This window comes from Drosophila subpulchrella, unplaced genomic scaffold, assembly GCF_014743375.2.
Source record: "Drosophila subpulchrella strain 33 F10 #4 breed RU33 unplaced genomic scaffold, RU_Dsub_v1.1 Primary Assembly Seq354, whole genome shotgun sequence".
Taxonomy (NCBI): Eukaryota; Metazoa; Arthropoda; class Insecta; order Diptera; family Drosophilidae; genus Drosophila; species Drosophila subpulchrella.
In genome coordinates this window covers 9,118,576-9,142,752 of record NW_023665577.1, presented here as the reverse complement: position 1 = coordinate 9,142,752, position 24,177 = coordinate 9,118,576, and the positions used below count along the sequence as shown (strand labels likewise).

The 24,177-nt window shown below is 40.2% G+C and overlaps 1 protein-coding gene across 1 annotated transcript; it reads right to left on the bottom strand.

The window, feature by feature from the left end:
- Positions 1-4,027: 4,027 nt before the first annotated feature.
- LOC119560017 (proton-associated sugar transporter A) lies at positions 4,028-24,047 on the bottom strand. The gene is made up of 7 exons (XM_037873303.1): positions 23,775-24,047; positions 20,088-20,350; positions 8,426-8,773; positions 8,169-8,368; positions 5,026-5,459; positions 4,789-4,963; positions 4,028-4,317 (listed from the first exon to the last, which is right to left on the bottom strand). The coding sequence occupies exons 1-7, from the start codon at positions 23,948-23,950 to the stop codon at positions 4,087-4,089; spliced, it is 1,827 nt and encodes a 608-aa protein (XP_037729231.1). The 5' UTR covers positions 23,951-24,047; the 3' UTR covers positions 4,028-4,086.
- Between the last annotated feature and the right edge of the window lie 130 nt (positions 24,048-24,177).

The window sequence follows — 24,177 nt, the reverse complement described above, 5'->3', positions numbered from 1 at the left end:
CTACCTTTATATTATATTGTTAGGGTGAAGTTTTAACAACTGATAGTTGGTACGGTATCGGTTTACAGGGACATTCATACTTCATATCATTTAATTTAACCATATGCCTTTAAAGGCTCATTATTTTGGTAATGAATTGAGCGATCCCAAAAAGAAGCAATTCAGTTGCCCAGGGAGCTAAAATTACAACTTTGTTGAAGTGCCGGGCAATATTTGTGTTTCTTTGTTTGTTCAATCAATGTTTCGGCATGTGTGTGTGTGCGGGAGCTATGCTGAAAATTATGAAATAAATATGGGTGGCTCATGTCGCCGCAAGTAAATAAAATGAAATTGGAAAAAACCCAATTTGCACCGAGCGCATACAAAACACAAGCGAATGTACGTATAATATCAAAGGAAGTTCCAAAATTACATGACTGGAATAAGTTCTTTTATTCCCGCTGTCTCTTTTTTTTTAGGTCCCCCGTGTATTTTACCACTAGTGCAAACAACAAAAAAGTTCTTATGGACACGGGAAAGCCTTTTCGCACCCTGGGGTTTTGTATTTGACTACAGGGGGTGCTACACTCAAAATAATTTGATAAAAAATTGCTTAAAATATATGTATAGAAAAAAATGGAAACAGCTTTATTATTGCTACAAGTATTTTAAGCATTGTAATTTAGATAAGGTAATGTTGATAACGAATATAGTTCAGCAGTTAATATCATCAATATTATATTAATTTTTTTTGGTATTTTTAATGACCTATGTATATTATATATAAATTGAGTTGTTTTTAGCGAACTCGAGGTCATGGTTGGCTATTTTAATTTCTATAACACAACGATTTTGCATTTCAAAACACTGCACTCACACATATATTTTTTCTTTTGACAGTTTCTTTTCGAAGCAAATCTTTTAGTAAATATTTAAAAATCGATCTAGTTTTTAAAATGTTATTTTTCGGTTCGAGTCAAATTACTTTAACGGATTTGAATTTTTCTGAGTGTCGGACAGGGAGATTTTAGGAGTAAGGGGAAACCCAATTCAAACGAATTTGACATGTCGAATCCCTAAAAGCGATTCAAACGATTGGATTATGGGTGTGAACGGCGAGCCACAGCCACAGCCAGCCAAACTCAATTGCCAAATTGAGATTCGGTCCTTTTAAACTGATAACGAGCCAGTCCAGGATATCAATTGCAAATTTATATCCCTCAAACCCTTTTCAGGCGCTCACCTCCGGCCTTGACCTGGCCATGACCTTGCATTTGCTAGAATCGACTGAGAAAGTCGGGACTTGACTCATTACGCAAGTCCCGCCGCCTTTTTTGTGGCAAACAAATCAGTGAGTTTACGAGCTGAATTGCAAACTACGCGTAGGTATTGGAAAGCCTTCAAGAGTTTTCGCTTGCAGAGCAGGTGGAAAAGTCAAAGAACTTTTTGTTCACCAAGATAAGTTTACAAAGACTAGATTTTAACTAGAACAGTAACAGATCAACGGGTAAATAAACTACATTTTTAATAAAACTGGATACAAAAGTTTTTTTTAATATTTGCCTTAATCGGATTTACGATAGAGGCTTTAAAATTCAGCTTTTTAGGGTTCATTTGGTTTCATATTGATGAAATTGTTGAAATTTATATAAAAATTTGATCTACCATTTTGTTTCTTAAGTAAAACGAATAGAAATACAAGGGTGGTCAAAAGTATTTTCACAAAAAAAAAGTTAAATATATTCATAATTTGAACTTACATCTTGTTAACTTTGGCATCAATGGAAAGGTAATATAAATGCCGTTTGAATACTATAATACATTTCTTAACCCATTCAGTACTTATTGAACAGGACGAATTTGTGTGAAAATGTCCTTTTTGAACTTTTTTCCTCGACTTGAAAACTTAAATTTTTTGATGCAAAAAGTTTCTTCAAACAAAAATAATAGTAACTGCAAAAAGAATTTTTCAAAAATCATTTTGCTTATATTTTTTATGATTTTTTAAAGGTGACAATGTCGGAAAAAATTTGTATGAAAAAGAGAAAAATATGGCTAAAATGCATGTTTCTAAGCATTTTCAAAAAATCATAAAAAATATAAGCAAAATGATTTTTGAAAAATTCTTTTTGCAGTTACTATTAGTTTTGTTTAAAGAAACTTTTTGCATCAAAAAATTTAAGTTTTCAAGTCGAGGAAAAAAGTTCAAAAAGGACATTTTCACACAAATTCGTCCTTTTCAATAAGTACTGAATGGGTTAAGAAATGTATTGTATCATTCAAACGGCATTTGATTTACCTTTTCATTGATGCCAAAGTTAACAAGATGTAAGTTCAAATTATGAGTATATTTAACTTTTTTTTTGTGAAAATACTTTTGACCACCCTTGTATATACATTTCAAATTAATAAGCTGCAATTTAGGGACCATTATCAGCTTCCTATTTATTGCAATAAAAACAATATTTTTTCTTTTTAATAATGTTTAAGGGAATTTTTTTATTTTTTCTATGAAATGTTTAAATATCTTTATGAAATGAATTGAGTTTTCCTCTATGTACGAATTAAGTTTCCTGGTTAATTGATAACTACTGTTTTGCTTCAGCCACTTCATCTCGGTGTGTTTGCGTGTCAATGTCAAGGGGCTTAGGCGAAAGTTGAGAAAGCACTCGTCTCTATCTACAACTGACGCTGGCCCCCATCAAATATTCTGCATAATTCATGTATTTTATTAAAAAACAAGGAAGAACGCTATAGTCGAGTACCTCGACTTTCAGATACCCGTTACTCAGCTAAAGGGATCAAAGGGAAATGGAGATATCCTAGCAGCAAAGCGAGATTAAATGCGCCACCTACCGGCGGTAGACAGATTTAAGCGTTATGGGCGTTAGAGTGGATCAATTTTTTGGATCAACCGATAGGTATTGACAAGACCAATACATTTCAATTAAAATTTTTTATCTAGCATAAAAATTGTGGGCGCCACAGGTTTGGGCGGTTTGTGGGCGTTATAGTGGGCATGGCATATTCGCGTAACAAAATTGCGCCGCGTACAAGGCTACGGAATCTAAATCTGAGATCCCGATTCTCTATCTTTGATAGTTTCCGAGATATCCACATTCATACTTACGATTTTTTGAAGTTTGTGGGCGGTTTGTGGACGTTAAAGTGGGCGTGGCAAACTTTTTTTTGGGTCAATCGATAGGTATTGATGAGAACAATACATTTCAGTTAAAATTCTAGCATCAAAACAGTAGGAGCCACTGTTTTGGGCGGTTTGTGGGAGTTAGAGTGGGCGTGGCACTCTGCTGAAACAAATATGCGCTGCGCAGAACTCTCAGGAATCTGCATGCCTAATCCCAGTATTGTAGCTTTTATAGTTAAAATTTTGCATTGAAACCAAATATTATTTATATTTCAACAAAAGTCGTTATTTTAAATATGTACATAAGTGCTAAAAGAGTTAAGAAAAGTCAGAAATCATTCAAACGGATTTTTAAATGACCTTTCTACTGATGCCAAAATGTACTAAACGTGAAGAAAGTTCAAATAACAAGTATTTTTAACTTTTGCTTTTTAAAATACTTAAGCACAACTGGGGATACAAGAAAACATAGAAATATTTTATTTCCTAATATTTGTGATCAAGGTGTTCAACAGGAGTTAAAATCATCCTTCATTGTGTATTTTGGCTGTTAACTAGTGTTATCTTCGAGGAAGATCAACAAATGCTTATGTTGCGTAATGTCGGACTACTTAACACACCTTGTACGTCACAATTGGAATATTGCTTTCGCCTTCTAAAGCATTATTCCACTGTTGTTTAACTTAAGCTGATTGAAAAACCTTTACGTTTTCGCTTACAGCTCACCTCGTCGAAAAAGAATTTTCCTGCCTTGCTAAAATGCATGTTTAGGGGATCATCCCGATTATCGTCTTTTTTATTTGGGAGTCAGGTAAAACTTTTTTGCACATCTGGTTTATGTGCCGCTTGTTAATTAGATTCAAAAGACAATTATAGATCAAGGAAACGCTTTGACACTACAGGTAATTTAAATTAACTTTTTTATTTCTAATCTATTATTGTTATTTTATTTTCAAATAAGCTTATAGATCCAAATACATTATCTTTGTAGCTGACAGAGCACCACAAAAACTCAAAAAGCTGGCGGTACTTATAACAGCTGTGGTAGTTCCCGATATTTTTATAATTGTGCCCATACATAAAGATAAAATGAATTGGGCTAAAAATACCATGCTACTTATAATAGCAATATCAGTACCAAGACCTCGCAATCCTGATCCAAGTTTTGGAACTCCGTTCTCATCTAATTCAAACTGAAAAGAGAAAATTTATTTTTAATAAGTAAGCTATAACATGCTCGTTGTTATAGTCGAGTTCCTCGACTATCAAATAAATAACGTGCTAATAAATTTCAATATAAATTAAAGATTGCGTTTCCGACTCAATAAGCTATATAAATTATGTTTAGCGATTCGGAATATCTTAAAAAAGGTGATTTTTTTTTATACACAGCGGAGTTTTTATTGGTAAAGATCTTTATAGTGAGATTCTAGGGCGCTTAACGCTAGGTGTTTATAGCTAGGGTGCCGCCGATCGAAGGCGGGTATTAGCCTATACGCCAATCGCCCCCCTCCTTTAGACACGCAGAGAACACGAACGATGATTAAATTGCAATGTCATTTTAGCCGTTAAAATCAGTTAATTTTTATATAATGAGCTGGGCTATGTTTATGCCAGCAATTCTAACATACATTAAATTGTTCAGTGTAGGACGTAATACTTACTGTAGAAACATTATGATAATGTGCAACCAGAAGATAGGGCATAGTAAATAGCGTAGAGTACATAATACCCGCTGTCCAACTAAATACTAAAACGCTTAGCTTTGCTCGAGTTAAAGCCATTAAGGCCATTCCTGTGCAATAAAATAATAGTCCTCCAACGTACACAGACTTAGCCCTTTAAATAGAATGTAAAAATTTGTAATGTTACTTTCTAAAGTATTAAATTGAAGCACGTACTTAAAACGTTGAATTAGTTTTTCAATAATAAGTGAGTAAAAGGAGCATGATAGAGAGTACATTGCCATGCCCCAACATCCAAATCGAACACCTTCTTCATAACGTAGTTGGAGGTCAGATCCGGTGGTAGCCCTGGGGTCTCCATTAAAAACTGCCTCGCCCACAAAATCCGTAAAGTATAGCGAGTAACAGACATGCGCCATCCAGCAAAAAAGATTTGTCACGCATATCATTCTCAAAGATAGCGGCATATAAACAATGGAAAGTAAATAGTGACTCAGAGATTCAACCTCCAATTTGTTTTTCGTGTGCACTAAATCTTCATCTTGTGAACTTAAACATTCTTTTATGATTTCCGGATTTTCGATAAAGCGGGTTTCGTCAACCAAACCGTCACTTAAGGTTATATTTGTAGGTTGTTCTCCAGTTGTTACCTAAGGAAGAGATGTCGAGTTTAAGTAAATTTTAAGTATGAGGTACTTTTGACTGGGGCAATCAAAGTGCGGATAATAATGATTGACATAAATATGTTACCAAATTCTTTAGTGCGTAGTTATCATTTATTTATTACTAGCCAGATCACCCTCCACTATCGTTTTTTTATTTTCAAAATTTGACAGTTTCTGAAAGACATTCCTAAAAACGATATTTATGGATTCGAACATATGTAATATGTATTTGTTTGAACATGTAAGTAGTATGAAAAGATGTGTTCTGGGACAATTAGCATATTTATGGCCTCCGACCCCCCTCCCCACCTCATTAACGTATGCGGGTTCTAGGACATTTAGCATAATCCATAAATGAATTGACTTAAATGGGCTTTGAAGTTATAAAAATGTCACGATCATGTCCACAAAAAGTGTACTTAATTGCCCCCAACGCCTCCACATCCCCATGTGACAATATTGATCATGAGCACGTGAGAAACATAATATTAGTTTTACCACCATTCGAAGGCCCAACAATTAGAGCCCTTATTGTGTTCGGTAAGAGAGCACTATGTCGTGGCGGTAGATTTTTCTCGTTTTCATCGTTAATATTTCTAACTAAAATTTTTTGTTTTTGACTTATTAAACGCATCTTTTAATCTAATGTACCTCATTTGATGAGAAATCTTTGATGATTAAACTTCAATAAAATGGAGAAACGTTTTTATAATAGCATCAGTCGTATTTTTAATTGTAAACACGGTGGTGGTCTTGTCGATAAGCCAATCAATACATTTCCGTTTGAAGCCCATATTTTAGAATATAATTTTTTTGGACCGGGTACAAAGTTACAGAAACGGTTGGAACGCGGTGATCAAGGAATAAACCCATTGGATGAAGGTTGCAAAGAGCACGATATTGTATATTCTCAAAACAAGGCATTGAGTGAACGACATAGGGCAGACTCCATATTAATTGACAAAGCCTGGTCGCGTGTCAAGGCACCAGATAGCAGTCTTGGTGAAAAAGCAGCAGCATACTTTGTAACAAATATAATGAAAGCCAAGAAAAAATTTGGTATGGGATTGAATAAAACTGAATAGAAAGGGAGGAAAAGGATAATGAACAATAAAATGAAGAAGACAAACCTTTCGACTGTTATTAATGTTGCTACTTAGACATTAAAAAAAACAAAAACCATTAGACATTGTTTTAGAAATCGTCAGCCACCTAGAGAAGTTGTGAAATACTTGGGACATAGAATACAATACAATTACGATAGAGTTCAAGACTTTGATACATACAACTGTGGACACCTGTGCCTCGCTTTTCTACTTTCTTTCGTAGAAGATGTGGAGTCAAAACCGGTATATTTAAATGGTTAATTTACATTTCGGGGGCTGAAAATCAATGTATGGGTACGTGTATCTGTGAACTCTGTATAGTATAAAAAGTTGACCTGCACGCGTTCAAATTTACAGTCTAAGTTTTTACATCACATCGAACGTCATCTAGAGGACAAGAATTTTTGATCATTCTTACAAAAACTATAACAGCTCATAACAGCTCAAAACAGCTGGTGACCATCTTATAACAACTAGTAAACAACTAGTTAACATCTACTAAACAGATAGTAACCATCTAATAACAGCTATTAACCAGCTAAAACAACTAGTACGCGAAAAAAGTACTGAACAACTGCTAAACAGGTAGTAAACATCAAGATACAGCTAAATACAACGTGTGACAACTGTACCAAGTCCAAAAACCTCAACAACCATCATGAATCAGGAAAATCAGATAAACATTGTAATTAATTAATTTACTATAGTAAATATAGTACGTAGGTCAACGGCAATTTTTTAAAAAGGATTTCAAACTCTATACGACCACGACTGTATTCAGCATTAAATTTGTATGTGTCATTAATCCAAAAAGTTGTGAAAATAGCTGTATGGTAGTTGTGGTCAATTTTCAGATTTTTCACTTTAATCAAAAAGCGTCAAGTAGCACACCATTTACTTCGCAATTTTGAATGTAAAGCCAAGAACAACCGTTATTTTTCAACTTTTATTGAAAAACTCAACAAATAAAAGTTCTTCTTTGACTTTTACATTAGAAGTAAGAAAATAATTTTTAAAATGTTATTTTTATGAAAAACTCGTAACATTTACGCTGCCTTATATACTCAGATTACTAAAAACAAGGAAGAACGCTATTGCCGAGTACCTAGCGTATCAGATACCCGTTACTCAGCTAAAGGGACCAAAGGGAGATGGCGATGCAAGCAGCAAAGCGAGATTGCAATGTGGGCGGCAGACAGATTTAGGCGTTAGAGCAATACATTTCAGCTAAAATTTGTATTCTAGCAATAAAACTGTAGAAGCCACAGTTTTGGGCGGTTTGTGGGCGTTAGAGAGGGCGTGGCACACTGACGAACCAAACTTGCGCTGCCCAGGGATCTATAGAATCTGCATGCCTAATCCCAGTACTGCAGCTTTTATAGTTTCCGAAATCATAGCGTTCATCCGAACAGACGGACATGGCTAGATCGACTCGGGTAGTGTTCCTGATCAAGAATATATATACTTTATGGGGTCGGAAATGCTTTCGTCTACCTGTTATATACTTTCCGACCAATCTAGTATACCCTTTTACTCTACGAGTAACGGGTAAATGCTTTTTTATGCTACAAGCTATTTAAAATATTACCTGTTCATCGCCTCCTTCACAAGCACCGTATGATTTTAATAAGACAGGTAACGTTTCGGCTTCAGAATTACTAGAATCCACGGTTGCTAGTACCCAAAGAGGAATTTCAGCAAAACTTGTAATTGTAAATGCCACACATGTAACAAAAATAACTGTTATAATAGAAAAAACGGCCTTCACGTGTCCACCTAATCGACGTCCTAAAAAATAATTTTTTTTTGTAAAACAAAGGAAAATGTCAACTGTATTCATCTTACCGATTTCCGTTTCGTCCCAGTTTAGGCCTCCCATTGAATAACCAAAAAATCCTCCTAAGCCTGCCATAACAGTGAATGTGGACAGACCTTTTGCATGATCTTCTGGTAAGCATACATCCAAAAGATATGCTCTAGCTGGACTTTGACAAGCATCAGCGTCAAAGTCAAGAAGCACTGTTCCCAATATTGTAAAAAGTATACCCCAGGAATGGGAAGGCTTTGGTGACGTTTTATTTATATGTGTAATATTTTTCCAATTATTTATTTCTGTAAATGAATCCTCCGACTCTGCACTTCCATCTCCAAACCAATATCCCAAGGTCTCGCCATTTGGAACCAAAAGAAGTCCTTGCAAATAAATAAAGATCATAGTTATCAGTTTGAAGATAAAGGAAATTTTATCAATAGGATAAGTGGTAGGGACGTCGACACTTGGATACTTAGCAGATTTGGCTTGGTGAAGCACAGATTTTGATTTAAAATCTGAAATATTTTGGTTACCTTAATTTTTATACCCGTTACTCGTAGAGTAAAAGGGTTTACTAGATTCGTCGGAAAGTATGTAACAGGCAGAAGGAAGCGTTTCCGACCCCCTAAAGTATATATATTCTTGATCAGGATCACCAGCCGAGTCGATCTAGCCATGTCCGTCTGTCTGTATGTCACAGGCAGAAGGAAGCGTTTCCGACCCCATAAAGTATATATATTCTTGATCGGGATCACTAGACGAGTCGATCTAGCCATGTCCGTCTGTCCGTCTGTCCGTATGAACACTGAGATCTCGGAAACTATAAGAGCTACAATACTGGGATTAGGCATGCAGATTCCTGAGATTCCTGCACAGCGCAAGTTTGTTTCAGAAGAGTGCCACGCCCACTCTAACGCCCTCAAACCGCCCAAAATTGTGGCTCCTACAGTTTTGATGCTAGAACAAAAATTTTAGCTGAAATGTATTGGTCTCGTCAATACCTTTCCATTGTTTTAAAAAAACTTTTCCACTCCCAGTCTTACGCCCACAACGCTTAAATCTGTCTACCGCCGGTAGGTGGCGCATTTGCTGCTTGCATATCTCCATTTTCCTTTGATCCCTTTAGCTGAGTAACGGGTATCTGATAGTCGAGGTACTCGACTATAGCGTTCTTCCTTGTTTTAATTGCATTTGGCCGCTCATCAATACATACATACACATATATAAAATCGAGAAAAAAAATTCAAAGCTTAGAAAAAATATTGTGCAAATATAAGCCAAGAATACAGTGATAACTATTTAATTTCCAGTGTTCTGCCAATTCAGGCCCCCAAAACTTTCCAAGATTTTCTCACTGTATATCCGCAGCCGCTAAAATACTTGCACATATTTTTTCGTTTTTCCAAATACAGTCCACATACAAATAAATCGAAAACGTCCACAACAACACATACCCCGCCGGCAAAAATTATTTAATAAATTTAAAACCGGCGAAAATTACATACATACAAATATCTTCATACATACAAATATCTACATACATACAAAATTTACATACATACAAATATCTACATACATACAAATATCTACATACATACAAATATCTACATATATACCCATATCTACATACATTCACATATAATTTTTAACTCCACCATCCCGTTTCGACTAATTAAAGTTTTCCGTCGGCCATCCGGTCAAAAATAATAAAATAAAAACAAGAAAGAACGCTATAGTCGAGTGCCTCGAAATTGCGCTGCGTACAAAGCTACGGAATCTAAATCTGAAATCCCGATTCTCTATCTTTGATAGTTTCCGAGATATCCACGTTCATATTAACGATTTTTTGAAGTTTGGGGGCGGTTTGTGGGCGATAAAGTGGGCGTGGCAAACTTTTTTTAGGTCAATCGATAGGTATTGATGAGAACAATACATTTCAGTTAAAATTTTTATTCTAGCATCAAAACTGTAGGAGCCAAAGTTTTTGCGGTTTGTGGGCGTAAAAGTGGGCGTGGCAAACTTTTTTTTTATCAATCGATAGGTATTGATGAGAACAATACATTTCATTCTAGCATTTTTATTCTAGCATTAAAACTGTAGGAGCCACAGTTTTGGGCGGCTTGTGGGCGTTAGAGTGGGCGTGGCACTCTACTGAAACAAACTTGCGCTGCGTAAGAAGCTCAGGAATCTGCACGCCAAATCTCAATAGGCCAGCTCTCATAGTTTCCGAGATCTCAGCGTTCATCCGGAAAGACAGACGGACAGACGGACATGGCTAGATCGACTCGGCTAGTGATCCTGATCAAGAATATATATACTTTATGGGGTCGGAAACGCTTCCTTCTGCCTGTTACATACTTTCCAACGAATCTAGTATACCCTTTTACTCTACGAGTAACGGGTATAATTACACCAACCGACGTGAAAATTTTTTGGTCATTGTGTTTTATTTACCATCAAACTTTTTAGTATTTTTTTCGGTATTTGGTATTTACTCCGTAAACTTTATTTTATCCAAACGCAAAAAATACCAGCACTCCACCGCATGCATAGCATCCTCCGTCCACCAATTTTTTCGGTATATTTTTAGTATTTTTCCCTCGGAATATTAAATTAAATTAAAACAATACTCTAATACTAAATAATCAACCGATCCCATCTTCCGGCCAACAACTTATTGGCATATTTTGGTATTTTTTCTTCATTCAGAAGTTTAAATAAAGGCGAAATATTACAATTACTCCACCGGGGACTATATATTAACACATATTTGGTCTTTTCCCATTCAATTTATTTCAAACGCAAAAAATACCAGCAGAAAAAAATATACCAAACTTGATCCCAATTCCAATGTACATATACCAAAAGGGTTAAGTATTATAGTATTATTTCTCAACGGGTGATATTCGTACTCCTTACTCACCGTTCCTAATCCGAATCATTGGGTTTAATTCCGCAGAGTAAACCAGGTCGGTACTTGCTCCAATTTTCTATTTCTCCGATCCACTACTTTTTTTGTCGACACCTCGTTCCACTGTTCCAGAAGTGTGCCAGGTTTCCAATTTATTCGACATAAACAAAGGCGAGCAGATTCTGACCCAAAAAAAGGCCTTTTTTTAAATGTCCGTTGGAAGTGATAACAACAAGTTGTCTATTCCACCTGCCGTAGTTCCAGGCATATCCGCAGATCAACCAAAACCCGATTTAACCGCTAAGACCTCGTCGCCCCGAAAAAGGGTCACCCGTGCAAACGTCAAAATGGTACTAACACCTTCCCAAATTGCTTGAAGCAAATTTATTGAGGTCTCAGATCGGATGAGTGAGTTTGAATCCAGAACAAACACTCCTTCGCCGATCCCTCCTAATCTGTCCATGCTAAACATCCGCCGCGAAGAAATACGCCCGTTATGGGACCGCATCAAGGCAGAATACGATGAATGCACCGGGTGCATAGCAGAAGCCGGAGACAGTGCAGCTGATAGTTTGCCCATTCTCAAAGCTAAATACGGCTACTGCTATTCCGTTTACGAGAGATATGGGGCTCAAATCGCGGATATGATAGCCCAGGCTCCCCAAGTTCAAGCTGTTCCTACCCAGACTTACATTTCCTCTGGCTGTCGGCTGCCTCCTTGCGATACCGAGGTTTTCACCGGAGATTATCTGCGGTGACCGACCTCTAGGGATCTGTTTACGGCCATTTATATAAACAATCCAAGGTTGACGCCAGTCGAAAAACTGTTTCACCTAAACGCCAAAACAAGTGGCGATGCACACACGATAGTGTCGAATTCCCCCTTACTAACGATGGCTTTCGCTCAGCTTGGGCTAACCTAACTGAGCGTTTCGAAAAATAGCGGTTGTTAGTAAATAGCCATTTAAAAATACTGTTCAATGTGCAGTCCGTTTATCCGATATCCGTGAACTTCAACGCACCATCCAGGGTTGCCTCACGGCTTTAGAAATGTGTCGGAATTGAAACCGAAAATTGGGATTGCCTCTTAGTGTACATGTGCTCCTCCAAACTTTCAAACCTCACGCTATCCTTGTGGGAACAGTCCCCGCACAACAAGGCCGAGATTTCGACGTGGCAGGAGCTGAACGCCTTCCTTACGGAGCGTCACCAAACCTAAGAAGCCATAGACGACGTACGGCCGTCAGGCTCGAGTCAATCTCTGTCAAAAACATCCGCCCCCACTGCAGCGCCTCGAAGAATAAATTCTTACGAGACAAGGGTAGCTCCCAAACCCAAAGGATGTGACCTTTGTAAGAAGGAAAACCATCCTATCCGCACATGTGCACGATTTCTCCAGAAACGGTCGACGAGCGGTCGGCATATATAAAGAGGAAGCAGCTGTGTCTGAACTGCTACGCACGAGGGCATCAGCTGCGTGATTGTGAAAGCACCTTACTACACAGAGGCAACTCCTCCCAATCGCCTTCGAATCCATCCCCGATCAAGACCAAATACTCCAGTCGCCACCGCTTCCGGGTCTACGGACTCTACAGTCCAAAACTACTTCGCGACGGGGTATAGATCCGTCAGCTGGGCACCGCCATAATTGACATATGTACCTGGGGTCGAATTTTAAAGCTCGTGCCTTGATAGATTCTGGATCAGAGGCAACCTTTATTTCTGAGCGGCTGTTCAAATTAACTAAGTTGCCTCACCAGGTAATCCGAGCCCAAGTATCAGGCTTAAACCAGACAGTATCCGCTGAATCCAAAAAGCTCTGTCAGTTTACCATCCGTTCTCCGACCAGGCCTGGCTTGCAAATAATCACAACGGCCTATGTTCTTCCTCAATTAGCTGGAAACCTTCCATCTTGTCCGATTCCGCAACAGTTTCTACGGGATCTTCCCGAACTGCCACTAGCAGATCCAAAGTTTTACGAGAGCGCACAGATAGATATTCTGGTCGGGGCCGACGTACTGCCATCCATTCTCCTAAGCGGCACCCGGCCGAACATTTGTGGGTCTCTCCTCGGTCAAGAAACCATTTTCGGGTGGATCCTAACAGGACCCGATCCTGCTCCAAGGGAAAATCAGATTTCCGTTTTTTCCATGCGAATCTCCCACACGGTTAACACGTCCCTAGATAGGCATCTCACCAAATTTTGGGAGGTGGAGGATCTGCCAGTAAAAGTGACAAAATCTTCCGATTTGACATGTGTGGAAAATTTTCTCCGGACGACTACGAGAGACTATAACGACAGGTATGTCGTAAGTCTTCCGTTTCGTGATCCCGGAAACGTAAAATCCGCCCTCGGTCACTCCAGGTCCTCCGCGTTGTCGCAGTTCCTAAGAACCGAGCAACGCCTAAAGAGGGACAGTCAGCTCAAAGCCAAATACGACTCCGTGATTCAAGAGTATCTCGACCTCCATCACATGAAAGAAGTCCGTCCTACCCATAATTCTGCCAGTTATTACCTTCCGCATCATGCCGTGCTCAAGCCGGAAAGTACAACCACCAAGCTACGTGTGGTTTTCAATGCCTCCAGCCCTTCAGAGAATGGGGTCAGCTTAAATGATATCCTTCATGCTGGCCCAGTCTTCGAGAAAATGTATAGGCAGATATGGGTAGATCCGAAGCATTCCCCGTTCCAGCGCATCTTATTCCGCAACAGCGAGGGGCACATTCGAGATTTCGAATTACAGACGGTAACTTTTGGAGTCAATTGCGCGCCATTCCTGGCCATTCGAGTCCTGCAACAGCTGGCATCTGACGTGCAGCTCAGCCATCCAAGAGCGAGCAACGTCATTCGAAATTATATGTATGTAGACGATGTCCTTTCGGGAGCTGACTCCGCCGAGGACGCTAAGCTCATTGTTCGCGAGCTACAAAGTGCTCTAGATTCCGCGGGCTTTCCATTATGAAAATGGACCTCCAACCACAAAGAAATATTACCTCATATCCCAAGCGATCATCTTCTCACAACAGACTTCCCCGAAATCGACACTGAGAGCACAGCCAAAACTCTCGGCGTACGCTGGAAGGCGACGTCCGACGAGTTCTTTTTCGTCCCACCAGATTTAGCAACGGAAATCTCCCCCACACAGCGCCCAATCCTTTCCCAAGTTGCCAAGCTGTTTGATCCAGCAGGCTGGCTCGCTCCATTTGTTGTGTGTGCCAAAATCTGTATGCAAGAGATTTGGCTTCAGGATCTAGGCTGGGACGATAAACTTCCAATTGAGCTGTGCCAAAGGTGGAACAGCTTTCTCCAGAGCTATCCGGTCCTAGACCAGGTCAGAATACCCAGATGGGTTTCCTTCCGTCCAGAGTTCCGCGTAGAGCATCACGGATTCTGTGACGCCTCGCAAAAGGCATGCGGTGCTGCGATCTATGTGCGCGTAGAGGTGGGCCATAAGACGATGGTGCACTTGCTCACGACCAAGACGCGAGTGGCGCCAGTCAAAACGGTGTCCCTTCCCAGGCTGGAGTTATGGGGGGCTCTCCTTTTGTCCGAGATGGGCGAAGCCATTCTTCCTAATATGCCGAGGCTGACCTCAAAACTCCATTGTTGGACCGATTCCACGATTGTGCTAGCATGGTTAGCCAAACCAGCGTGCCATTGGACAACGTTCGTTGCCAACAGCGTGACCTGCCGGTGACCGAGATCGAAAAGCGTGCCGTCAAAGCGCATGTGGCGTCTATGCCGACAGAAGATTTCCTGGGTCGTTTTTCCAAATTAGACAGAGCATTGCGGGTCCTCGGGTATGTCCATCGATTTGTCCAGCGATGTCGAAGACAATCACCGCTTTCCGGGGTCCGTCTAGAGGCCCAGGACGTTGCCGCCGCGGAACAGCTCATGACAATTTGCACTCAGCGCAGGTATTTTTCTGAAGAATACCGCTGCTTGAGTCAGAAGCGTCCTGTGCCCGCGGCGAGTTCGATTCTCTCCCTGAACCCCTTTCTAGACAAGAAAGGGCTAATCAGAGCATGCGGCCGCGTAACGGCCTCCGACAGTTTGCGGTATGATGAACGACATCCGATAATCCTACCGTACGAATGTGCACTCTCGCGGCTTCTGGTAAAATTCACGCATCTCATTTCATTACATGGTGGTAATCAGTTAGTGGTGCGTCTCACCCGGTCCAGATACTGGGTTCCGAGAATAAAGAAGTTGGTGAAGGCAGTGGTTAACTCCTGCAAGGTCTGCGTTATCCACAAAAAGAGATTGCAAGTCCAGATGATGGGAAGTTTTCCGAAAGAGCGATTGTCTTTTTCCCGTCCGTTCACGTACACAGGGATGGACAACGCCGGCCCGTTTGATATTAAAAATTTTACCGGAAGAGCTTGTCTCATTACAAAAGGGTATGTGTTGGTTTTCGTTTGTTTTTCTACAAAGGCCATCCATCTAGAGCCTACATCCGACTTAACGACTGAAAAGTTTCTTGCCGCTTTCGCTCGTTTCGTATCTAGAAGAGGGTGTCCTCGCCAAGTCCAGTCCGACAATGGAAAGACCTTCGTCGGCGCTTCCACCGTGCTTTCCCGAGTCTGCGACCAATGCGTATAGTCATCAGCAGCTCACCTGGCAATTCATTCCTCCTGGGGCACCCCATATGGGAGGCCTATGGGAAGCTGGTGTCAAGAGCTTCAAGGCCTTGATTTACAAGTCCACCGCTACACGGAAGTACACCTTTGAAGAGCTGTCCACCCTCTAGCCAGAATCGAAGCTTGTCTGAATTCCAGACCGCTATCTCCCATGTCCGAGGATCCAACTGATCTCTTAGCGTTGACACCAGGGCACTTTCTTGTTGGTGGACCTCTTCTATCCATAGTGGAACCTGAAGTAAAGGGCGAATCCAAGTCCAGTCTGAACCGGTGGCAGCACTTAAGGTCTCTCCATCAGCAATTCCGCACTCGATGGAAGGATGAGTACCTTAAGGTGCTCCACAAGCGCAACAAGTGGCAAGTTCCCACAGAAAATCTGCGTGTCGGCGACATGGTCGTCATTAAGGAAGAAAATTTGCCCTCAAATGAGTGGCGACTCGGAAGAATAGACTCCGTTTTTCCGGGAACCGGGCAATGTCTGCGTAGTCGACATTCGTACGGCGCGCGGCATTGTCAAACGTCCTGTGACCAAGGTGGTTCTTCTTCCAAGAGAGCCGTCCAAAACGACCTAGTAACGAGCCGCCTTTCATATACACCTTAGTCCGTAGCCATTATCCACGTCATTGCTAATCAGCCCTGTTGGTTTTTTTCTTATCCACACTCTAACCAGGAAAATGGCTTCCCGTCCAAGAAGCGCTCAGGCATTGGATAGCAGACGTACGAGAGGTACTCAGTCCTACCGATGCCGAGTCTGCCGCGGAATCCATCCTCTTCGGAAGTGTCAGAGGTTCCTAAAGCTGAGCACAGAGAAGCGGTTGCGAGCAGTTCTTATAAACAAGCACTGCGCGAACTGTCTCGCACACGAGCACTCCATTGGGAGCTGTCGTAGCGGTGACCGGTGCAGAACGTGCGACCATCACACGCTGCTCCACATGCACGAACTTGTTTCTCGGAAAAAGTCCGGCTCCAAGCAACAGCCCGCTTCTCTGCAGCTTTCGCGCCGGCAAGATCAGCCAACTTGCCAAACGATTGCCCCTCCACCGCGCTCAGCATCCTCGACACCAGCTCCGTCGCTCTCGGCACTTCTTCAACGTCATAGCGTCAACGTGCTCCCAACTGCTTTGGTGATCGTCGAGACCGGGGAGAAGACGTTCGAAACCGCCGCACTCATCGATCCGTGCACCCCGACAAGCTCCATCGATGCATTCCTGGCCGCCGTGTTTCGTTTGCCGACAACAAACGGGGGCGATAAGAGCATCTGCACGGCGACGATTCGGTCGAAGGTCGACGAGGCCATCAAGCTGGAGGTGGTCCTCAAGATCGAGCCGAACGTGCGCATCCGCACCCCCATCTGTGCGCTCAGTGAGAGCGTAGTCAAAAAGTTTAAGGAGCAAACGCTCGCGGATGAGCGTTTCCATCGGCCAGCCACCATTTCCTTAATCCTGGGTTCATCCATGAACACGCTGATCCACCAGAACCAAGCTTGCTTGTTACCCCTCGCAGCGCAACAGAACCGGCTGAACTCATGGCAACAGGCAAAATAGACGTAGTCCTTATTCAAGAGCCATGGATTGTTGGTAACAACATCTGTGGCTTATCAACCCTCCTATACAAGCTATTTTACATCAAGGCTAAGGGTAAAACCAGAACCTGCATTCTTACAAAGTCATATTAACGCTTATCTTATTCCACAGTTTAGCGATGGCGACCTCAACACGGTCAGACTGGAGCTAAACGAACACACTTATCACACCATAGCATCATTCTATCTGGCTCACGACTATGACGGGCCATTACCAAACACCATAACACAACAACTCATACTTACACACTCAACTAAGGAACTCATCCTGGGTGGGGACGCTAACTCACACCACACGCAATGGGGAAGTACAAACACAAACGAAAGGGGTGAGTTACTCTACGACTATCTCCTTCAATGAAATCTATTCATCTGCAACAAAGGTAATGACCCAACTTCTATCATTGGAAATACGAGGGAAGTCTTAGACATTACACTAATATCTGATCCCCTGCTTAACCAGCTCGAAGCGTGGAAGGTCATCCCGCCAAGAACATTACAAATCTAAGACTACGCAACTGGGCTTACTACAAAAAACTCCTCAATAGAAACTTACATGCTCCACCGACGCACCTACTCAACGGCCAAGAACTAGATAGCCTAGTCAATACTTTCACTGACATCTGCAGTGAAGCCATAAAAAAGGCTTGCCGAAGCAGAACAGTCAAAACGAAACACAAACCGCCCTGGTGGAATACAACCCTGGCGAATCTTAAAAGCGAGTGCAGAAATTACCTCAATAGAGCTAAATACAACAACAGCGAATCTTCCTGGAACTTATACCACACAAAGCTATGCCTAAGAGCATGGGCTAATTTCTGTAGTAGCATAGAATCCACTGTGGAGGCATCCAGACTCAGAAGAATTTTAGCAAAATCTCCAGCAACCATTGGCTACCTAAAAACCAATGCTGACAGCTGGACGGAAAACAGTCAGGAAACCCTAGAACTCCTGTTAGACACCTATTTCCCTAAAAACACCCAAGCAGTGGAGGACCTCTACATAGAGGAGAGCCTTGACGACCAGAGCATAGCCAACATCTCAAACCCTGACCGCATCAAGTGGGCTATTAACTCTTTTAAGTCCTTCAGATCCCCCGGCCCGGACGGGTTTCTTCCCGGCCCAACTACAACGGACACTAGATACATCCCTCCCCTGGCTGACAGCCATCTTCCACGGCTGCCTAGCACTAGACCACATTCCATCAAGGTGGCTGGACACAACAAACTCAACAACTATCTCTGAGTGCCGCAAATCTCCGAACCGATGGAACACAACCTCAACATGCAATAATTCCAGACTCACGTGGCCAAATTACAACCCGAAAAGAACCAAAACTGTCATACAATGCCATAGGGAAAACATCTCCACTTTCCTAAATGCCCTCACGGGCCATTGTCATCTAGGGACTCACGCGCGCAGGCTGGGACTCAGTTACCACGACTAATGCCGCAGCTGCAAACAGATAGACGAAGAGGAGAGCATCGAAGACCTCCTATGCTTCTGCCCAGCGCATAACCTAAAGCGCTTTCAAACCCCAGAGAGCTACACACTTCCGAACCTTGCGGCCATTCAGGGCGTAAGCATTCCAAAACTCCAATGTTTCCTAAAAAGAACTAACTGTTTCGTGAAAACCAATAACCCATGAGCTAGGGAAAAGGATCTGCACAGAGAATACGTGGTATCACTAGGGGCCCGGTGTGGCCTAAGTGGGGGGATTAGTAATCTAATCTCCAACCACACCTACCTAACCTACCTAACCTAAAATTCGATTTTGTTTTGATTATCAATTTTTAACCATGTACATGTACAATTGTTCAATTCGGGCCATTCATTTAAAAGTTATAAGCAAATAAAGTGTACAACCTTTGGAACAGGCGCTTTGCTACTTGTATATCCCTCCCTCGTAAGCCCTCAGTGCTCTAAGTACACTTTGCTGAGAAACGGGTATCTGATAGTCGATGGCATCAACTATAGCGTTCCCTATTGTTTTTTACTATGTTTCCTATTATTTCTTCAGAAGATATATACTAATGCTTATTTGACTTTTAAAAAGTTTCAGCCCGATAGCATTATAGCTGAGAGACTAGTTTGCGTAGAAATGGACTGACTGGCGGACCCGCTAAAATGGCTAGATCGACTCGTCTAGTGATGCTGATCAGGAATATATTTACTTTATAGGGTCGGAAACGTCTCCTTCACAGCATTTAAAACTTCTGAATGAAATCAGAGTACCCTCTACACGGGTATAAAAAGGAACTTGTATTTGGCTTGTGTAATATTTTGCTGACAGGATTTGAGTTCAGATGCTTTCAATAAGGAAATCTCGAGAAATATGAAAGTATCCACTTTTTGTGGTTTTACGAGTAAGCAAGTAAGCGGTACCGTGTTTAAAAAGAATACTAAAAAATAAATAATTCCAAAATATACCCGGTCTTTCAATGGGAGAACCAGAGAATCAGTTCTTGGCATGCACCAGTGGCCCAAGAGAAATAATAAAAATGAAAGATATGTCTATGCATATGTTAAAAAATTTGGTAATAATGTATTTAATAATTACCGAGAATGACTCCTACGGACAATAGAAGAATAAATGGTCGTCGACGTCCCATATTCAGTTTGCATCGATCAGATAAGGATCCCAAAATTGGACATAGAAAAAAACCAACCAAAGGGGACAATGCCCAAACCAATGTCATATGCTGATGCTCAACTCCAATTTTTAAAAGTGTTGGGGAAACAAACGCTGTTTCGGCGGCGTAAGAAAACTCGATACCCATAACCGCAGCAGAGACTCGAATTAATTCTGCTCTTGTCTTCGTTCTGTAAAAATAAAATAAAATAATTTTTTTTAGTATAAATAACAAAGTAAAGGAAGTTACAGAAATTAGTTTCATACAAATAATTTGATTATGCACATGTTGTTTTGCATATTCGACATATCTTGCATATCAAGAACTTATACAACTATCTTGCAACATATTATCAAAGCATGTTTTTGTCAGTATATTAAAAATCACTAAGAGCGATTGTCGTGAATAGAAAAAAACCTGCCAAAAATTCAAAAGAAAGGAGACTGACTTATGGAATCGTTAAAGATATAAAAAATGAAATGTTGTAAATATTTCCATACTGTCTAATAATTTTTGAACAAATTTTAACTGCATTTTATATATTCTTGATCAGGATCACTAGCCGAGTCGATCTAGCCATGTCCGTCTGTCCGTCTGTCTGTCCGTCCGGATGAACGCTGAGATCTCGGAAACTATAAGAGCCAAAACTGTGGCTCCTACAGTTTTGATGCTAGAATAAAGATTTTAGCTGAAATGTATGGTTCTCATCAATACCTAGCGATTGACCCAAAAAAAGTTTGACACGCCCACTTTAACGGCCACAAGCCTCCCACAAACATCAAAAAATCGTAAATATGAACGCGGATATATCGGAAAATATCAAAGATAGAGAAATGGGATTTCAGATTTAGATTCCGTAGGCTTGAGCGCAGCGCATGTTTGTTACGTGAATATGCGACGCCCACTCTAACGCCCACAAACCGCCCAAGCCTGTGGCGCCCACAAATTTCATGCTAGATAAAAAATTTTAACTGAAATGTATTGATCTCGTTAATACCTATCGATTGATCAAAAAAAAACTTTGCCACGCCCACTCTACACGTACATCGCTTAAGTCTGTCTACCGCCGGTAGGTGGCGCATTTCAATCTCGCTTTGCTGCTTGCATATCTCCATTTTCCTTTGGTCCCTTTAGCTGAGTAACGGGTATCTGATAGTCGAGGTACTCGACTGGTCGACATAAGTATTTTGACAAAACTAAAGTTAAATATACTCATAATTTGAACTTACTTCTTGTAAACTTTTAGCATCAATGGAAAGGTAATTTAAATGCCGTTTGAATGATACAATACATTTCTTAACCCATTCAGTATTTATTGAAAAGGACGAATTTGTGTAAATCATCTTCTAAAACTTTTTTCCTCGACTTGAAACATAAATTTTTTGATGCAAAAAGTTTCTTCAAAAAAAATAGTAGTAACTGCAAAAAGAATTTTTCAAAAATCATATTGCTTATATTTTGTATGACCAGTGGATTATGACCAGTTTGATAAAGAGTAAAGCAAACGATCTCTATCGGTGAAGGATCCATTTAAGGAACTCATCATTGATGGATCATAAAATAATAGAGCTTAAATTTACAAGTATCCAATCAAGAACTATGGAAACTGACTCATCTGAATGAGAATCAACCGCTACACATAATGGTTCCTTGCTGCTTACTGAAAAACAAACTGCAAGAGAATTTACGATTAAAATAGGACCGACTTCTCATCAACTTCAAAACTACAAAAGTTCTTAATTCTTGATAAAATTTGTAAATTTAACCAAGAAAGCCTTGATTCAGGAACTCCACGTACTATTGACATGTCATATGATCAATTTTTACCATAGCAAGAAGAAATGGACAACTTTTATCATATGCTGAAACCTTCGCAGCTAAAAAAGGGATCCGCACTGATCAGTAATTCTTTAGCAGCTTACTGTACTATTCGGTCAATGGCTGACCGACATCACACCTTTACTGAGGAAACTTCTCAATTTGTTGCACTCACTGCAGATGAGTAGTGCTGATCAGCATATTATATTTAATGTCAACGCATGACTCGACGTTTCACTTACTCACCTTGCGACTCAACGGTACATTCACACGCCAAGCGGTCAATACATTCTACATTGTCAGCCTAGATAGCCTACACAAACTGGGCTCGAAATACTACACAATCTCAACTAGCAGCTAACCTTCGTTAGCTTAACCTTAGCGCGGTTCCCGCATCACCTCTGGTCCAGCAACGCATTTACCATCGTTACGGTTCTCGAGACGCGATTATCGTCCTGCCTTCAAAGCGTCCCCGTGCTTACTTCGGCTAGACACAAACAGTATGTATAAAATAGATTGTATATACTTAAATAGTTGTATCTTCTTCTTCCCAGAAACAGGGAAAATCAAAATTTTTTTTACAACTTCTTTTTCTCCTTGATCCTTATTAAATACAACTTACTTTTACTTCAATAATGTATCTGATAATGATTATAATATTTACTGCATTTGTTCGGGACGTTCGAAAATTAAATCGTAGCGGAGTATAGAGTATTTTTTTTTGGCTTATAAATTTGTAATGGATGGTGCAATTTGAAAAAATTTATGCACGAAGATAGACATTGATAAATCTTCAAACATGTGGGCGCTAGACGGATTTTGGCGTATGCGTATGGGCGGTTGTGGGCGTTAGAGGAGCGTTGCACCCTTTTGAAGCAAATTCGCGATGTCCTAAGATCTTATAGGATACGGAGATCTAATTAATACGTTTTTATATTTATCTGACTTATACTTACTTATAAAATTAAAAAGATTTTTAATTTTTGCTGCATCTCTTTAGTCAAAATTATTTTTCGAACAAATTACGCGAACTCTCAATAATATTATTGCAAATACATAGGAGAAATCGAGTTCGTCACCTTATCCTACCCTCCTTTAAATATAACATATGTAAGAACATTCTATTACGAAACAGCCCATAATATATGCAATTTTTAAAGGGAAAGTGATGTAGACTTTTAATTTTATATTGTTGCTTGACTTTTGTAAGTAATTTGGTTTTATTAAACGGTATTTTAATTTTATGGTGAAATTCAATTCTTAAATATTTTTGTGTTAGCCCTGTAAGAGACTATTTAATTTATAAGTATATGTATAAAATCTTGTAGACCTTTAAGATCGACTTCGTGTGCAGATTTTAAAGGTTCTTGCGCAGCGCCAGTTTATTTCAGAAGGGTGCCACGCCCACTCTGACGCCCACAAAGTGTGCCATTATGGAAACAGCCAATTTGCTGCAATTTTTGAATCCTTTGCATATATATTAAAGTATATATATTTTAAAATAGTACCCTCATATCTATCTGAATAAATTCTGGAAACCTCTAAATCATGTGGTCCATAACATAATAGTATTGTGGCTAAGCGAAATATGTCTCTTAAGGAACATGTAATTTTATAATTAACCAAGAGATACCAGCTAAGAGGAGTACGAGGGAGATGGAGATATGCAGACGCAAAACGACTGTGCTCAAGATTGCACACATCGGCATCCAGCTTAATGGATATCTTATAGTCCAGGCACTTGACTATATCCATCTATTTTGTTGTGTTATCTGGGAATTAGAATACATTCTTACCTAAAAACGTGTGAAAAGTCTTTATTGGCACTTGCGTTTCCTTTAAGTTGACTTTGAACTGTGGCAACTAAATTTGTTGAATATTTTTCTTTAAAGTCTTCGTATAATTGTTTAATGTTGCCTCTCCATTCATGAAATCGACCTGTTATCCCTTGATAATCATGTAATTTCTCCATTTCCAATAAAATCTATGAACTATACACAAAATGTTACATTTGATGTCACAAAAAAGCTAGCACTGAACTTATTTATGTAAATTCTTTACCACACGAACAGTGGTGATTTCGCCTTGAACGTAAGTAGCTTGCATTACCTTTCATTTTAGCTTTTTATTTATGTGAGCATGCGCCAAGTAGGGAAGTGTGTAGTTTTAAATATGTATATATGTACAGAGAATTTTTTC

What these genes read in the sequence shown, in the direction of transcription:
- LOC119560017 (XM_037873303.1), bottom strand. Translation starts at nt 23,950, where the DNA reads ATGGAGAAATTACATGATTATCAAGGGATAACAGGTCGATTTCATGAA. An exon ending in GACTTTTCACACGTTTTTAG is followed by an intron (nt 20,351 to 23,774) that starts GTAAGAATGTAT and finishes TTATTTTTACAG; the next exon opens with AACGAAGACAAGAGCAGAAT. An exon ending in CTGGGACGAAACGGAAATCG is followed by an intron (nt 8,369 to 8,425) that starts GTAAGATGAATA and finishes ATTATTTTTTAG; the next exon opens with GACGTCGATTAGGTGGACAC.